Raw genomic sequence first — 15,754 nt, 5'->3', positions numbered from 1 at the left:
TTCACACAACACGTCAGCATCGTCTGTCAATTTAGCAACTGTCTCACAGCTTCAAAGCAAAACTGAAAACCCTATTTTTATATTCCCTTACAGCCTTCATATAATGTGATCAGACCATAATGTGAACCTGTTATTTCAGAAAATAGGAAGCGAACATACCCTCGCTGTAGCTAACTTGAAACCACTGAGGTGGTGGTCTGTGACGTTTGTATTTTGGGTTTTTTTCAGAAGTCAAATTGCATTTTGGGTAATTGGAGTGTGAGTAGTCAGCTCTTGATGCATACTCCGCATTTCTGGCGAATCTAGTAAACCATCCGGGAACTTCTCGCATACTCTGAATCGCATACTACGCAGTTGAAACCAATACATACTTCAAATGACGTCAGAGTTAGTATGAGTAGTCATTCTATTGGCTATTACAACACACATAAAGATGAACACAAAAAACAACAGCACCGCCTGCTGGTGAGAGTTAATCTCAGTGATAAGAATAGCTATGATTAAATAAATTACAAAGAACTGGTTAACAGATGATACTTTAATTAACTTTAAATGGGAAGATCTTGCAAAAGAAATATATGAAATGGAAAAAATAACAATGAGAATCAGAAGTCAAGTTCATATCTTTGAGAGAGATGAGAAAAATGGGTTACATACATAACAGAATGATTGATGTCACCTTAGTGACTGTTTCTTGTGCTCACGAGAAACATACCAAAGTTTTCTTTTTCTTTTTACCACGTCCCTTTACGGACGCCGTAGTCTTCAGACTAAGCAGAAAGAAAAAAGAATATGTGTATGAGAAAAGTTACTGTCTGCTCATAAAATAACTAAAATAGTTTGTAGTGGTTAAAGTCACCATATAGACTTCTTCACACAACACGTCAGCATCGTCTGTTAATTTAGCAACTGTCTCACAGCTTCAAAGCAAAACTGAACACCCTATTTTTATATTCCCTTACAGCCTTCATATAATGTGATCATATCATAATGTGAACCTGTCATTTCAATGTTTTTATGATAATGATTTTAAAAAATTGGGCTTTTGTATAAAATGTTACATAAATAAAATAGCTTTGCAACAAACAAACAGCTGAAGATGGTGAAACAGCTTTGTTATGTTAGCCCAACAGAGCATTGGTGCCTACTGCACAAAATAAAATTGAAATTATGATTTCAAAACTCAAGTCCAGAAACAACAAATAATAATATCACAATGCATTAATGTTGTTTATTTATCCTGTTGTATGTTATATGTGTTTATCACTTATCACTTTAGTCACTGACTGGTTTGATGAGTATGAAAATGAACTAAAAACCTACTTGGTATTTAGAAGAGTATATGCTGCATTCAAGGACATGTGATGAACACTGACGGTGTGCTTTCAGGCAAAATGAGACACCAGAAGATTTTGATTAATTTCACTTTTTTCTTGCAGGTAGTGTGGCAGGTATGGTACAGACAGGTGGTGGCTGAAAACAACTTTATCTAAACAGAAAATATAAATCATGTCACTCTATGTATGAAATGTTATACAATAAAGAAAATATATGGTTGTCAGATAACTGGTTAGTAACACAATAAACAATGCATCATACTAATTCAACATACTCAGACATTAAGTTACTGAAATCTTAAATTAACAAGGAACAAAGGAACTCATAATTCAGTCAGTCATATAATTACTGTAAGTGAAGTTCAGGGTTCAGCTGCAGGTCACTGGAAAGAGGCTCACACCTGACCTCAGTGCAGTATCAGCTCTGACTGAGCTGAGCTCCTCCTCTTCCTGCTCCTCCTCCAGAGCTGCTCTTAACAACACCCTCCACTTCTCTATACATTATATTTCCTTATAGTCTTCATACTGGCTGGTTGTCTCTTTAGTTCAGGATGAACAGAAACACACAGACGCTCACGGTTGCTTCTACAAATCCAAATGTTTCTTCATATGGAGGTAAGATGCTTTCTAATATATAGAAACTTGATGAGATTCTCATCTTTTAGTGAAGCAGTTATTTTATTATTTTTAATGTTTTTAATTAGGGTTGTCCAACATTTTAAAAATGTTTAATCGCTATTAATCTAACTTTTTATCTCATGTTTAAAATTGTATTTGTTTTGCATTTCACAACAGTTTTTAACTCCATATTAACAATGTAAAGCAATTCTTACCAGTGTATCTTGATTGTGAATCAAATGAATGCAAACAAATTGACTTTATGAACTTGACTTTTAGATTTATTTCAAATCAAAAGAAGTGCAATGAGGTAACACAATGTATACTTCAAAAATATAGAAAAGAAATGCTACAACAGTGTGGTCTTGAGGTAGGAGACAACTTCAAAGAGTTTTCGTGGAAGGATTACACTGTTCCACATTGAGAAATATGCAGAAGTGCACAAAACGTACAGCACAATATAATGAAATGCATTACAAATAAATAATATTCTATAGCTCCTTTATCTTTGAGTTCAGTTGAAAACTGGGGAACTTGCAAAAAAGAAAAACTAGTGTCATCATTGTACAATGGTTTGCTCCAAACACTCCTTTGCTTTAACGGTTAAACATACTGAAGAACGACACTCTGCAGAAACATGAGCAGCACTTATCTGAAGCTGCAGTGCGATGGGACCAGGCGGGGGAGTTCCGGTCCTCTGAAATGAGGCCAACGCGGAAGTAACTTAAAACTGCATTCTATCAAAAGGCCACCAGGGGGCGACAGTTTTGGTGTCAAAAGGACTTCCGTCTCTATACAAGTCAATGGAGAATTCACCAACTTCTCACTTGATTTCTAACCTCAGTAAACGTTTTCAAAATGTGTTTATGGTCTCAATCGCTAGTTTAAAGCCTTCTTCAATGCAGAATGATGTTCATTTGTGAAATTTTGGCCTCCCTGATTTTATATTTGACGATAAAGCAGGGTATGCATTAGGGCGTGGCTACGTCGTGATTGACAGGTTGATTGGTTCACAGGTTCAGGAGGGCGCCTCATGCCCCTCCTGATGCCCATATAAGTAGAATCCGTGTTTTTATTTTTCCCAGCATGCACCTGAAATGTTCAAGATGGCGCTGCTCAGATCAGAAACTATTGGCCTCCGAGCAGCAGTCCACAAACCAATGGGTGACCTCACGGATGTTACGTCCATTTCTTATATACAGTCTATGGATGGGACATTGAAGGAAAGTCACAACAATCAGACAGTGCAGGAATATGACAGCAGCAGTTAGACTCCTGACATACCAACACATGCTGTGCACTGTGCAGTTTGCAGAGGTCGATTATAACGGCAATCTGTGACAGTTTTCAGTCAGTGAGCAGCATGATTATTGTGATTTTTTTGGCCCTTAATGGTATCATAATAAACATGTTAACACTGACAGCTCTACTTCTGATACATGACAACACATTGGCAGCAAAAGATTGGATGTGATTCTGTCAATAAGAGCCAATTTACTGCAGATATTTAAACATTGTGTTTGATCTGAACTGTTTCAGAGGAACTTGAGGAAGAAAATGTTTACGTTGACTTGGATTTGTGCACTGTGGACAAGATGTCAGCCACCTCAGGTATGTTAGAAACATACTTTAGTTGACCAACTTTTTTTATTTTTTTTTAAGCATTGTATTTTTCATATACTTTAAGAATTGAAAGTTTTTCTAATGAATCAAAAATCTATAAAAAGCTCATTTTGAAATCAAAGTGTTGACATCACTCTGCTCAATCCTTACTGTTTTCTTAGATAAGAAGTGTGGCTCCTTCACTCAGTGTTTTCTACCAGTAGCAGTGAGTTGGGTGATACTGTTGGTAATCTTGGTCCTTCATATCTACTGTGAGTATCCTCTATGTGAATATCAAATCAAATTAAATGTTTTTTTCATAGCTTGTTATTATTGTTGTTAGTTCTTATGTAAAGGATAGATTAACATATTTTTAAAGTCAGTTTTAAAACACTAGTCAGATGTTTATATGTACATTGTTACAGTTTTGGCTTGGTGCAATCATTCCTTCTGTTCATAACGGCCTTCAAATGGAGGAGATCCTACACTTCTGTTCTGACTGCATTTAATGTAATGCTTTAAAGTGCTTTATAATTTAGCTCTTATTCATCCATTTTCACACACGCACGCACACACCTCAGCTAAGTTTCGAATATATTTTTGGCAGACATGTTTAGAGGGGATCTTTTAATGGTCAGTAGCAACAAAAGTGTTAATGTTTGTATAGACAGTATTGTTTTAACAGACTTTTAAAAAGAACGTTAACGCATCATTTACATTTTTTTTTTTAGATGACGTAAACATTTATTTAACACAAGTCAGCATTATCTGTTAATTCAACAACTCTTTCACAGCTTCAAAGCAGAACTGAAAACCCTGTTTTTATATTTCCTCATAGCCTATCATAATGTGAAAACCCTGTTTTTATATTTCCTCATAGCCTATCATAATGTGAACCTGTCATTTTAATATTTTTATGATAATGTTAAATGTTTAAATTGTGTTTTTGTATGAAATGTGTTGCATAAATAAAATTGCCTTGCAAATAATTCTCAAAGTTTGACCCTTTCCTCTGTCGCTGTAGTTACATCTGTCATCTCTGTAAACAATAACAAGCTGACTGCAGAGAACCAGAAGCTGGAAACCAACCTGACAAAGGAATATAATGACTCAGAAATGAAGGTCAAGGAACTAACTGCACAAAACCAGGAGCTGAAGACACTGAACATCGTAACAGAACAAATACGAAACATAGAAAATGTTACTGTTGCCCAGCAGATCATTGATGCCTACTGCCCAATAAAAGATGGAAGTAAGTTCAGATTTAATAACTCAAGTCCAAAAATAACCAATAATAATGTAACAATGCAGTAATGTTGTTTATTTGTTGGTTTCTGTTATTTCAGACAGACAGTGTAAACCTTGCCTAGATGGCTGGCTGTACCACCGGTCCAGCTGTTATGCAGTCTATAACAGCTGGACTGCTGGTCAGAAAACCTGGGAGCAATCTCAAGAGTACTGCAGACGAAAGAATTCAGACTTGGCTGTAATAGTTAATGTAGATGAAAAGGTAATGAGAAAACTGGGAATTTTATGACGGCCTATATGAAATGAAACTGGATTTTCTGAGTCTGTGAGCCACAGTGTGTTTATTTAAGTTCAGTGTTTAAATATCTCTCATAAGTGTCTTTCTGTTGTCCTCAGAAATTCATCAGTGATTACAGTTGGGGAAGTATAGGACTCGCTGGCTACTGGATTGGACTGAGAGCTGAAGACATGAAATGGAAGTGGATCGATGGAAGTGACCTGGCTGAAACGTAAAAGTTATATTCCTAAACAGTTTGAATTATAAAATCTATCAGCATTGATCTAAACATTATGTTTTTCTCTCAGCTCCTGGATGACACAACCTGCTAACAACGGCCTCTGTGCAATTTCTGTCCAAAACCAAGGATGGCGCTCAGTGAATTGTGGAAACAAAAAGCGCTGGATCTGCAAAAAGGCGGCTTTATCTGTTTAAACAGTGAGAAGCCACACATGAGAAGGTTACTGGATACTCTGTAAAGATTAATAACATGTAAAATCATATCAACTGTATTGTAAATATCAATACAAAGATTTTTTGTTCACATAATGTGGGATTTTTTTCTCAAAGCTATGTGCTGTGTGTGTGTGTGTGTGCTCCTTCACTCAGTCTTTTTCACCAATAGCATTGATTTGTGTCATCCTGTTTTAATCACAGCCTTTTATATTTACTGTAAGCATCTCTAACATGTGTTTGTTTCAGCTGCCATGATTCTTGTCGTGTTGAAATTGAAAAAGAGTTTCTCTGACTGCACATCATTTATTTTCATCATCTTCTGTCACAAAATAGCAAATACCACAAAGTTTGAATGAATGAAATAGCAAAGATGTGTTTATTAAAACGTAATATTTCATGTTATCAGACGGGTCTTCAGACTCAGCAGAAAGAAAGAAGAATATGTGTTTGATCATGAGAAAAGTTAGTCTGCTCATGAAAAAGGAACTAAAATAGTTTTTTGTAGTGGTTAAATTCACCACTTCTTCACACAACACGTCAGCATTGTCTGTTAATTTATCAACTGTCTCACAGCTTCAACGCGAAACTGAAAACCCTATTTTTATATTTCTTTACAGAAGATATTTTTAAATTGTGTTTTTGTATAAAATGTGTTACATAAATAAAATAGCTTTGCAACAAACCATCAGCTGAAGATGGTGGAACAGCTTCATTATTTTAACCCAATAGAGCATTGATACCTACTGCACAAAAGAAAAAGGAAGATCAGATTTCAAAACTCAAGTCCAGAAACAACAAATAATATCACTATGCATTAATGTTGTTTCACGAGCAAGGACCACACCACCAATGAGATAGGTTTGACAAATGTATGAACAAGATTTGAATGAATAGTTTGTGCTCTTGATGCGGTGTGGGGAGGCTCGTAGAAGGTCAGCCGCAGCACCCGGGAAGCGAGGACCCCCAAAAACCTCCACCAAGACTGAGCGGATCTTAAGAATGGTGCAACAATGATACGTGGAGAAACTGCTAGTATAGCCGGGAATGATGAAAGGGGTGTTGATAATGAAATGGTCGATGTGATGAGATAGAACGACAGGTAGGTTGCATTGAGCGTATAAAAAGGGGCTTTGATAATGAAATGAACGGAGTGACGATAGCAAGGAATGTAGGTTACGTTGAACCTGTGAAAGGGGCGTTGATAATGAAAGGGTTGTAGTGACGGGATAGAACGACAGGTAGGTTACGGTAAACGTGTGAAAGGGGGCGGTCTCAGCTGGCCATTTGGTGGAGAACAATCATCCACCATGGAACCCCCAAAATTGGCTTGCATGGTTCTGTCTGCTGAAGTTGCGGGAGTGGCGCTTGGGGGAAATGACTTCCCGGTGTCACTGCCCGGGAGAAATGCGATGCAGGGATCAGTGAAGTCGAATATGGATGATCCTGGTACCTCGTTGAGGAGACAGCGGGGTGCTGGTATCCCCGGCGGATGTCCCAGCTGAAGCAGAGTGTTGGCAGTCCTCAGTGCCAGGAGCCTTGACTAGAGCAGGATGTCCCCGATAAAAGCTGCCTGCTGTCAAACTAGGCGAAGAGCCAAGGTTGGATTGAGTAAACGGCGTTGTCGCTGACATCAAACATCCTGGCCGAATTGAAGTGGAGTGAAGAAACGGCAGGGGTCGTTGGCATCCTGGTGTCGATGTTCTGGTCTAAGCGGAGTGCTGTAATTGGAGTGAGGAGACGGAAGGGGTTGCGGGCATCCCGGTGCCCGATGTTCCTGTTGGAACGAAGTGCTGTGGTTGGACAGATAAACAGCATGGGTTGCAGGCATCCCAGTGCCTAATGTCCATGACTAAGCGAAACGCTGCGGTCAGAGTGAGGAGGCGGCAACGGTCGCTGGCATCGTGGTGCCCGATGTCCCTGTCTAAGCGAAGCACTGCTGTTGGATTTAAGGAAACAGCATGGGTTGCAGGCATCCCGGTGCCTGATGTCTCTGTCTAAGCAAGGCATTGTGCTGCGGTTGGAGTGAGGAAATGGCATGGGTTGCTGGTATCGGTGTCTGATGTCCCTGTCTAAGCGAAACACTGCGGTCGGAGTGAAGAAACGGCATGGGTCGCTGGCATCATGGTGCCCGATGTCCCTGACTCAGCGAAATGCTGCGATTGTAGTAAGGAAACGGCAGGGGTCGCAGGCATCCCGGGGCCCGAATTCCGGTCAAAGCGAGGTGCTGTGGTTGAAGCAGGAAAACAGCAGGGGGTGCTTATGAAGCAGATGATATAGAAGCAATTTCAGGTTAGTTGTATTTGTGATAAGTTGTGTTAGTAGCTTGTGATCCGGTGCTTTTAACTTCGACAATACGGAGCAATTTCGGTTAGTATTTGTGATAAGCTGTGTTAGTAATGTGTGATACGATGCTTAAATGAAGATTGACTAGATGTACCAACAACGTCAACCGAGTGTTTGCAATGTGCAAGTGTGTGTAATGGTATGCAATGGCAAAGTGACGTTATAGTAGCTGCAGCTTGCAGCTGGTAAATGGAAAAGACAATGTGGAAGTGACTTTAAATTCATTATGAATTCTTTACTACAAAGTAGTCGAGATGGATAACGTATGATGCTCCGTTCATTTCATTATCAAAGACCCTTTCACACGTTACACACAACCTACCTGTCATTCTGTCCGTCACTTCGACCATCTCATTATCAAAGCCCCTTTCACACGTTCATCGTAACCTACATGCTGTCCTATCTTGTCACTATAAGTATTCCATTATCGATGCCTCTTAGAGCCTCTCTTCATCTCCGAATTCTGACAAGCGCCTAATCATTCCCGGCTATACCTTCCGCTCAGTCTTTGGTGGAGGTTTTCAGGGGTCCTCGCTTCCCAGGTGCTGCGGCGGACCTTCTACGAGCCTCCCCACAACGCAGTCGGCAACAGAAGAACTATGGTCATCAATCGTTTTCTTAATAAATCGTTCAAGCACATCATGTTGTGGGTGTGGTCTTTGCTAGTGAAAGGTAGAAGTGATAGAATAAGCTGCAGAAACACTCTGTTAAAACCATTAAAGGAGATTATTTCCGGATGCAAGAAGCATTAGTCACTATCATACATGTGTCACAACCATAGACTGTATATAAGAAATGGATGTAACATCCGTGACGTCACCCATTGGTTTGTGGACTGCTGCTTGGAGGCCAATAGTTTCGGATCTGAGCAGCGCCATCTTAAAAATTTCAGGTGCATGCCGGGAAAAATAAAAACACGGATTCTACTTATATGGGCATCAGGAGGAGCAAGAGGACGGAGCAGGGGAGGTTGGGAGGGCTGGATCTAAAACAGTCTACACCGGCAACCTGGTGATGCTAACCAAGTTAACTGTTACGACTAACTATAACCACAACACTCCGGAGAAAACTGTCGATGTCTAACAACTTCACAGCTATTTCCTGCAATCTATCTGTCCACCCTCCTGAACCTGTGAATCAATCAACCTGTCAGTTACGACGTAGCCACGCCCTAATGCATACCCTGCTTTATCGTCAAATATAAAATCAGGGAGGCCAAAATGTCCCAAATGAACATCATACTGCATTGAAGAAGGCTTTAAACTAGTGATTGAGACCATAAACACATTTTGAAAACGTTTACTGAGGTTAGAAATCAAGTGAGAAGTTGGTGAATTCTCCATTGACTTGTATAGCGACGGAAGTCCTTTTGACACCAAAATGATTGCCCCCTGGTGGCCTTTTGATAGAATGCATGTAAAATACTTGTTATTTAGGACTGTGAGAAGGGTATCTGCTGAATTCAAGGACATGTGATGAACACTGTGGTTGTGCGTTCAGGCACAATGAGAACCCAGGAGAATCCAATGTTTTCATTAATTTCACTAATTTCTTGCAGGTAGTGTGGCAGGTATGGTACAGACAGGTGGTGGCTGACAAGAACTAATGCTTTATCTAAACAGAAAATAGAAATCATGTCACTCTATATATTAAATCTAATACAATAAAGAAGCAAGTAAGTACCACAATTAACAATTAATCATACTAATTAAACATAGATATTCCGACATTAAATTACTGAAATCTTAAAGGAACAAAGGAACTCATAATTCACTCAGTCATATAATTACTGTAAGTGAAGTTCAGGGTTCAGCTGCAGGTCACTGGAAAGACGCTCACACCTGACCTCAGTGCAGTATCAGCTCTGACTGAGCTGAGCTCCTCCTCTTCCTGCTCTTAACAACACCCTCCACTTCTCTAAACATTATATTTCCTTATAGTCTTCATACTGGCTGGTTGTCTCTTTAGTTCAGGATGAACAGAAACACACAGACGCTCACTGTTGCTTCTACAAATCCAAATGTTTCTTCATATGGAGGTAAGATGCTTTCTAATATATAAAAACTTGATGAGGTTCTCATCTTTTAGATGGCTGGATTCTTTTAAATAGGTATATATAAACATTGCATTAAAAATAGAACCGTATCAAATCATGATTATGAGTTCATACTAAATGTCTTAACCTCCAAATGTGAGCGCTAAACAACCTGCCGGTGTTTTACTTCACATCTTTTTAATTGTATGTTTTTATGCTTCCAATTTTTGCTGTCAAATTCTTGTTTTTATGTAAAGCACATTGAGCCCCTGGGTATGAAATGCGCCACATAAATAAAGCTGCCTTGCCTTGGTGAAACAGTATGTTATTTTATTCTTTTTAATGTTTTTGATTAGGGCTGTCAAACAATCTTTTAAATTTGTGATTAATCTCACTTTTTAAAATGGTATTGTTTTGCATTTCACAACAGTTTTAAACTCCATATTAACAATGTAAAGCAATTCTTACCAGTGTATCTTGATTGTGAATCAAATGAATGCAAAGAAAGTTACTTTATGAATTTAACTTTTAGATTTATTTCAAGTCAAAAGAAGTGCAATGAGCTTGAGGTAACACAATGTCTACTGCAAAAATATAGAAAAGAAATGCTACAACAACAGTGTGGTCTTGAGGTAGAAGACAACTGCTTATTCTGTGAAATACTACAAACAAATAATACTTTATAGCTCCATTATCTATGAGTTCATCCAGTGGATCCAGTATACTCTGTTCCTCCATGTTTTATAAAATTGTGACATAACTCTCTTGAATTCTGCTCATAGTCTCTCAATCCTTTGGTTGTGTACTGAAACACTAAATAACACAACAACTGTTCAATCCCCTTCATTCCCACACTAAATAGTCAACCTGTATGTTTTCCATACAAAGTTCTCTACACCTCCTAAAAATAAAGACAGGACACTTGAGGCTCTGTTGTTAGATAAGCACTTAAAGTTTATAATAGTCATCAACGCAACCACAAAAGACCATCCGCCACCTAACCAGCTTGTGGTTGCTGTCAAAATACCTGTTGGGAGATAAACACTACATTACAGAAAAAATGCAAAAAGCCCCCCAAAAATCCCCTTTATTGTCTCTTAGCTCAAAGAATAAAGTTTGGATTTTGAGAGACAACTATTTTAGGTCAAACATGCATTATGGTTTAACACTCCTGTTGTGGTTTATAAAGCATAAACTATAAATCATCACCCAATTCTGTGTAAGACCTATTTAGCCAACTGCATTCTACCTTATTACCACAGGTTTGACACTTTATTTTTAATTATGGTCAATTGACCTCATTTAAATGACCTCATTATACCTCATTTTTGAGTTGATGACTGTTGTCATTCTAGGTCAAAAATGACCTGAGGACAACAGGAGGGTTGTTTCAAATTCATCATTTCCTTCACAACAGGAAGGCCTTCCTTTATGTCAAATTTACTATTGAATTGTTATAAATCACAATATTATGAAAGTGTTTCAGTAGTCTGAATCAGCACCCACCTCTGAACTCTGCTGCTTTTCTTTTTCTTTCATTGTACAACGCACTACAGCTGTAACAGCTTATCAATAATTAGCTGCAGACACAGCTGTTTACAGTAGGGATGGGCATTTGAATACATTTTCTTGATCGATCGGGAAAATTATCGATCAATTATCGATTAATCATTATTTTTTATCTTAAAAATGCCATGATACAAAAGCAGCTGAGCCCGAAGCTCCGAGCCAAACCTCTTCACATATCAATCAATACAGCGCTCTTAAACACAATTGAGCCTATTTTAGAAACACTTCCAAAAAAAACATCAAATCTAATAACAACTTAATAAAAAAACAGAATATTACTCCGGACTGACAGTTTTTGCCAAAATATAATATTAAAGGACTCCAAAATGCACCCAGCCGAGCCGAGAGAGAAAGAGGGAGAGTGAGTGACAGTGATGCTTCACAATTATGCTAATTTAATTAGTGCCTCATAAAACAACAAAAGTGACTCGCCTAAAGGCTACAGTGGTGACTGTCCACTGCTAACAAAGTAAAGTAAATCCAGCCTATTGATTCTTGTTGATTAGTATGTTAGCATTTTAGCATGCTCAGGGATCAGTGCGCTCAACCTGGTGACAGTCAGTCCAGCAGCTGAAACGCTCTGACGGGACCGAAGAAGCCGGGATGCAGAGGCATTGTCGCGCTATCCTGGGTAGCCTGGCCATGGTGCAGGATTTACAATGACAACACATTGGCAGCAAAATATTGGATATGATTCTGTAAATAAGAGCCAATTTACTGCAGATATTTAAACATCAGTGTTTTATCTGAACTGTTTCAGATGAACTTGAGGAAGTAAGTGACTACGTTAATACAGCTGTGTGCACTGTGGACAAAATGTCAGCCACCTCAGGTATGTTAGAAACATAGTTTAGTTTACAAAGTTTCATTTTTTAAATCACTGGATTTTTCACATTTTTCAAAATGTTCAAAGTTTCTATAATCTATAAAAAGTCCATTTTAAAATCAAAGTGTTGACATCATTCTGCTCAATCCTTATTGTTTTCTTAGATAAGAAGTGTGGCTCCTTCACTCAGTGTTTTCTACCAGTAGCAGTGAGTTGGTTGATACTGTTGGTAATCTTGGTCCTTCATATCTACTGTGAGTATCCTCTATGTGAATATCACATCAAATTAAATGTTTCTTTTTTCGTAGCTTGTTATTATTGTTGTTAGTTCTTATGTAAAGGATAGATTAACATATTTTTAAAGTCAGTTTTAAAACAATAGGAATATTTACAGCACATACAAGTTTTAATGTTTGTACAGATACCTGAGTATTGAATGAAGACCGAACTTTAATACATTTATTTAACACAAGTCAGCATTATCTGTTAATTCAACAACTCTGTCACAGCTTCAAAGCAGAACTGAAAACCCTGTTTTATATTTGCTCATAGCCTTCATATAATGTGATCATATCATGATGTGAACCTGTCATTTTAATGTTATGATAATGTTAAAGATTTTTTAAATTGTGTTTTTGTATAAAATTTGTGGCACAAATAAAATTACCTTGCAACAAATTCCCATAGTTCGACCCTTTCCTCTTTCTGTCGCTGTAGTTACATCTGTCATCTCTGAAAACAACAACAAGCTGACTGACCTCAACAACAAACTCAGCTCAGAAAATGAAAGATTGAGGAGAGACAATGATGATCAGACAGTCATCATTAGAAACCTGACAAAGGAATATAATTACCCAGAAATCAAGGAACTAACTGCAGAGAACCAACAACTGAAGACACAAAACCAGCAGCTGAAGACACTGAACAACTTAACAGAACAAATACGAAAAATAGAGAATTGTGTTACCCAGCAGATCATTGATGCCTACTGCCCAATAAAAGATGGAAGTGAGTTAAGATCTCATAACTGAAGTCCAAAAATAATCAATAATAATGTAACAATGCAGTAATGTTGTTTATTTGTTGGTTTCTCTTATTTCAGACAGACAGTGTAAACCTTGCACGCAGGGCTGGCTGTACCACCGGTCCAGCTGTTATGGAGTCTATTACACTGATAGTGCTGGTCAGAAAACCTGGGAGGAAGCTCAAGAGAACTGCAGAGGAAGGAATTCAGAATTGGCTGTAATAGTTAATGAAGATGAAAAGGTAATGAGAAAATTGTGGGAATTTTATGACGGCCTATATGAAAGTCTGTGGGACACAGTGTGTTTATTTAAGTTCAGTGTTTAAATATCTCTCATAAGTGTCTTTCTGTTGTCCTCAGACATTCATCAGAGTTAACAGTTGGAAGAAAAAAGGACTTGCTGGCTACTGGATTGGACTGAGAGCTGAAGCAGGGAAATGGAAGTGGATCGATGGAAGTGATCTGGCTGAAAAGTAAAAGTCACATTCCTAAACAGTTTGAATCATAAAATCTATCAGCCTTGATCTTAACATTATGTTCTTCCCTCAGATCCTGGATGACACAACCTGCTAACAACAGCTACTGTGCAATTTCTGTCTATAACCAAGGATGGGAATCAGTGAGCTGTGGAAACAAAAACAGTTGGATCTGCAAAAAGGCAGCTTTATCTGTTTAAACCATAGACTGTATATAAAATGGACATAACATCCGTGACGTCACCCATTGGTTTGTGGACTGCTGCTCGGAAGCCAATAGTATCGGATCTGAGCAGCGCCATCTTGAAAATTTCAGGTGCATGCGAAAATGAAAACACGGATTCTACTTATATGGGCATCAGGAGGAGCATGAGGCGCCCTCCTGAACCTGTGAACCAATCAACCTGTCAATCACGACGTAGCCACACCCTAATGCATACCCTGCTTTATCGTCACATATAAAATCAGGGAGGCCAAAATGTCCCAAATGAACATCATACTGCATTGAAGAAGGCTTTAAACTAGCGATTGAGACCATAAACACATTTTGAAAACGTTTACTGAGGTTAGAAATCAAGTGAGAAGTTGGTGAATTCTCCATTGACTTGTATAGAGACGGAAGTCCTTTTGACACCCAAACGGTCGCCCCCTGGTGGCCTTTTGATAGAATGCAGTTTTAAGTTACTTCCGCGTTGGCATCATTTCAGAGGACCGGAGCTCCCCGCCTGGTTTAAACAGTGAGAAGCCACACATGAGAAGGTTACTGTATACTCTGTAAAGATTAAGTGCGTGTGTGTGTGTGTGTGTGTGCTCCTTTACTCAAATCTTTTCCACCAATTGCAGTGAGTTGTGTTATCCTTTTTTAAGCATTTTATATTTACTGAGTATAAACTCAGACACTCCATCATCTGTAAGCATCTCTAACATGTGTTTTTCTCAGCTGCCATGATTCTTGTCCCAGACATCTTCTGTAAAAATAAAGCTGAAAACTTTGAGTCTAAATGAATTTTGCTCAGTTTCTCTTACTGCACATTATTTATTTTCATCACTAGGTCACAAAATAACAAATACCACAAATCATGTTGTTGATCAAGTTTTGAATTAATGGAAAGAAGAAGCTTTAAGGTATTTTTTTAGTTTTGTTTGTCTCGTGACTTCCTGTTTTATTTTGAAATCTTACTCTCCTCTCGTTTCAGGTAACTTCCAACTTCCCCTTGTGTTTCCCACTGGTCTGATTGTCTGCCTTGCCCTGATTGTTTCCACCTGTTTCCCATTACCTTGTGTGTGTATATAGTCTGCGTTTCCCGTTGTCCTGTGCCAGTTCATCTTTTCTTCTTATCAGAGAACCACGTCAGCCACGTTATTCCAAGTCAGGTTTTTGAATTCTGTGTTTTGTTTGCCATAGTTTTGCTTACCATTATTTTGATACTATGTCTTTGTGCTGTTTCTTTGTTGGTTTTCCTCTCTGCGAGTGATTTTTATTTGTGTACTTTGAATATATATTCCTTGGTAAGAGTGACTTTTCTTTGCTACTTTGTTATTAAAATATTGTTCATTTGTACTTTGTCTCAGAGTCGTGCATTTGGGTTCAAGACTTAGTTCAGTTGTGACACACCTAATATAATAAATCTATTACAATTAAAGAAAATATATATGGCTGTCAGATAACTGGTAAGTAACATGTAACCCCCGGTTACCAAAACCCTGTAATTAGATAAATGAGATTAAATAGATTATTTGATTAGAAAGGTGAATTTATGTGGACATGATTTAAATAATAAATAAGTTGATTTAAAAGATAAACAATTAATTTTCAACTGTATTAACATAATAACAGTTAAACTACCTCCCTGACTATAAAAGACTGTGTTGCTAGGCAGCAGCTCTCTATCAGAGCAGCACCTGATCAAGACACCCAGACTGATAGAGCCGAACACAGAGTC

The 15,754-nt window shown here is 38.2% G+C and overlaps 2 protein-coding genes across 2 annotated transcripts; both read left to right on the top strand.

The window, feature by feature from the left end:
- The first annotated feature begins 3,550 nt into the window (after positions 1-3,550).
- Positions 3,551-5,517, top strand: LOC133983976 (C-type lectin lectoxin-Phi1-like). The gene is made up of 5 exons (XM_062423191.1): positions 3,551-3,566; positions 4,582-4,809; positions 4,904-5,067; positions 5,202-5,314; positions 5,391-5,517. The coding sequence occupies exons 1-5, from the start codon at positions 3,551-3,553 to the stop codon at positions 5,515-5,517; spliced, it is 648 nt and encodes a 215-aa protein (XP_062279175.1).
- Positions 5,518-12,088: 6,571 nt separating this feature from the next.
- LOC133983975 (CD209 antigen-like protein C) lies at positions 12,089-14,011 on the top strand. Its single transcript, XM_062423190.1, has 7 exons — positions 12,089-12,116; positions 12,246-12,317; positions 12,476-12,565; positions 13,029-13,319; positions 13,414-13,577; positions 13,696-13,808; positions 13,885-14,011. The coding sequence occupies exons 1-7, from the start codon at positions 12,089-12,091 to the stop codon at positions 14,009-14,011; spliced, it is 885 nt and encodes a 294-aa protein (XP_062279174.1).
- The last annotated feature ends 1,743 nt before the right edge of the window (positions 14,012-15,754 follow it).

Source organism: Scomber scombrus, chromosome 7 (assembly GCF_963691925.1).
Source record: "Scomber scombrus chromosome 7, fScoSco1.1, whole genome shotgun sequence".
Lineage (NCBI taxonomy): Eukaryota > Metazoa > Chordata > Actinopteri > Scombriformes > Scombridae > Scomber > Scomber scombrus.
This window is presented reverse-complemented; position numbering and strand designations above follow the sequence as displayed.

Bases quoted from the DNA above. Each gene is read 5' to 3' on its own strand.
- LOC133983976 (XM_062423191.1), top strand. The intron at 4,810-4,903 runs GTAAGTTCAGAT...CTGTTATTTCAG, and splicing joins CTGCCCAATAAAAGATGGAA to ACAGACAGTGTAAACCTTGC. The intron at 5,315-5,390 runs GTAAAAGTTATA...TTTTTCTCTCAG, and splicing joins GGAAGTGACCTGGCTGAAAC to CTCCTGGATGACACAACCTG.
- LOC133983975 (XM_062423190.1), top strand. From the start codon at position 12,089: ATGCAGAGGCATTGTCGCGCTATCCTGG. The intron at 12,117-12,245 runs GTAGCCTGGCCA...GAACTGTTTCAG, and splicing joins GCATTGTCGCGCTATCCTGG to ATGAACTTGAGGAAGTAAGT. The intron at 12,318-12,475 runs GTATGTTAGAAA...TTGTTTTCTTAG, and splicing joins CAAAATGTCAGCCACCTCAG to ATAAGAAGTGTGGCTCCTTC.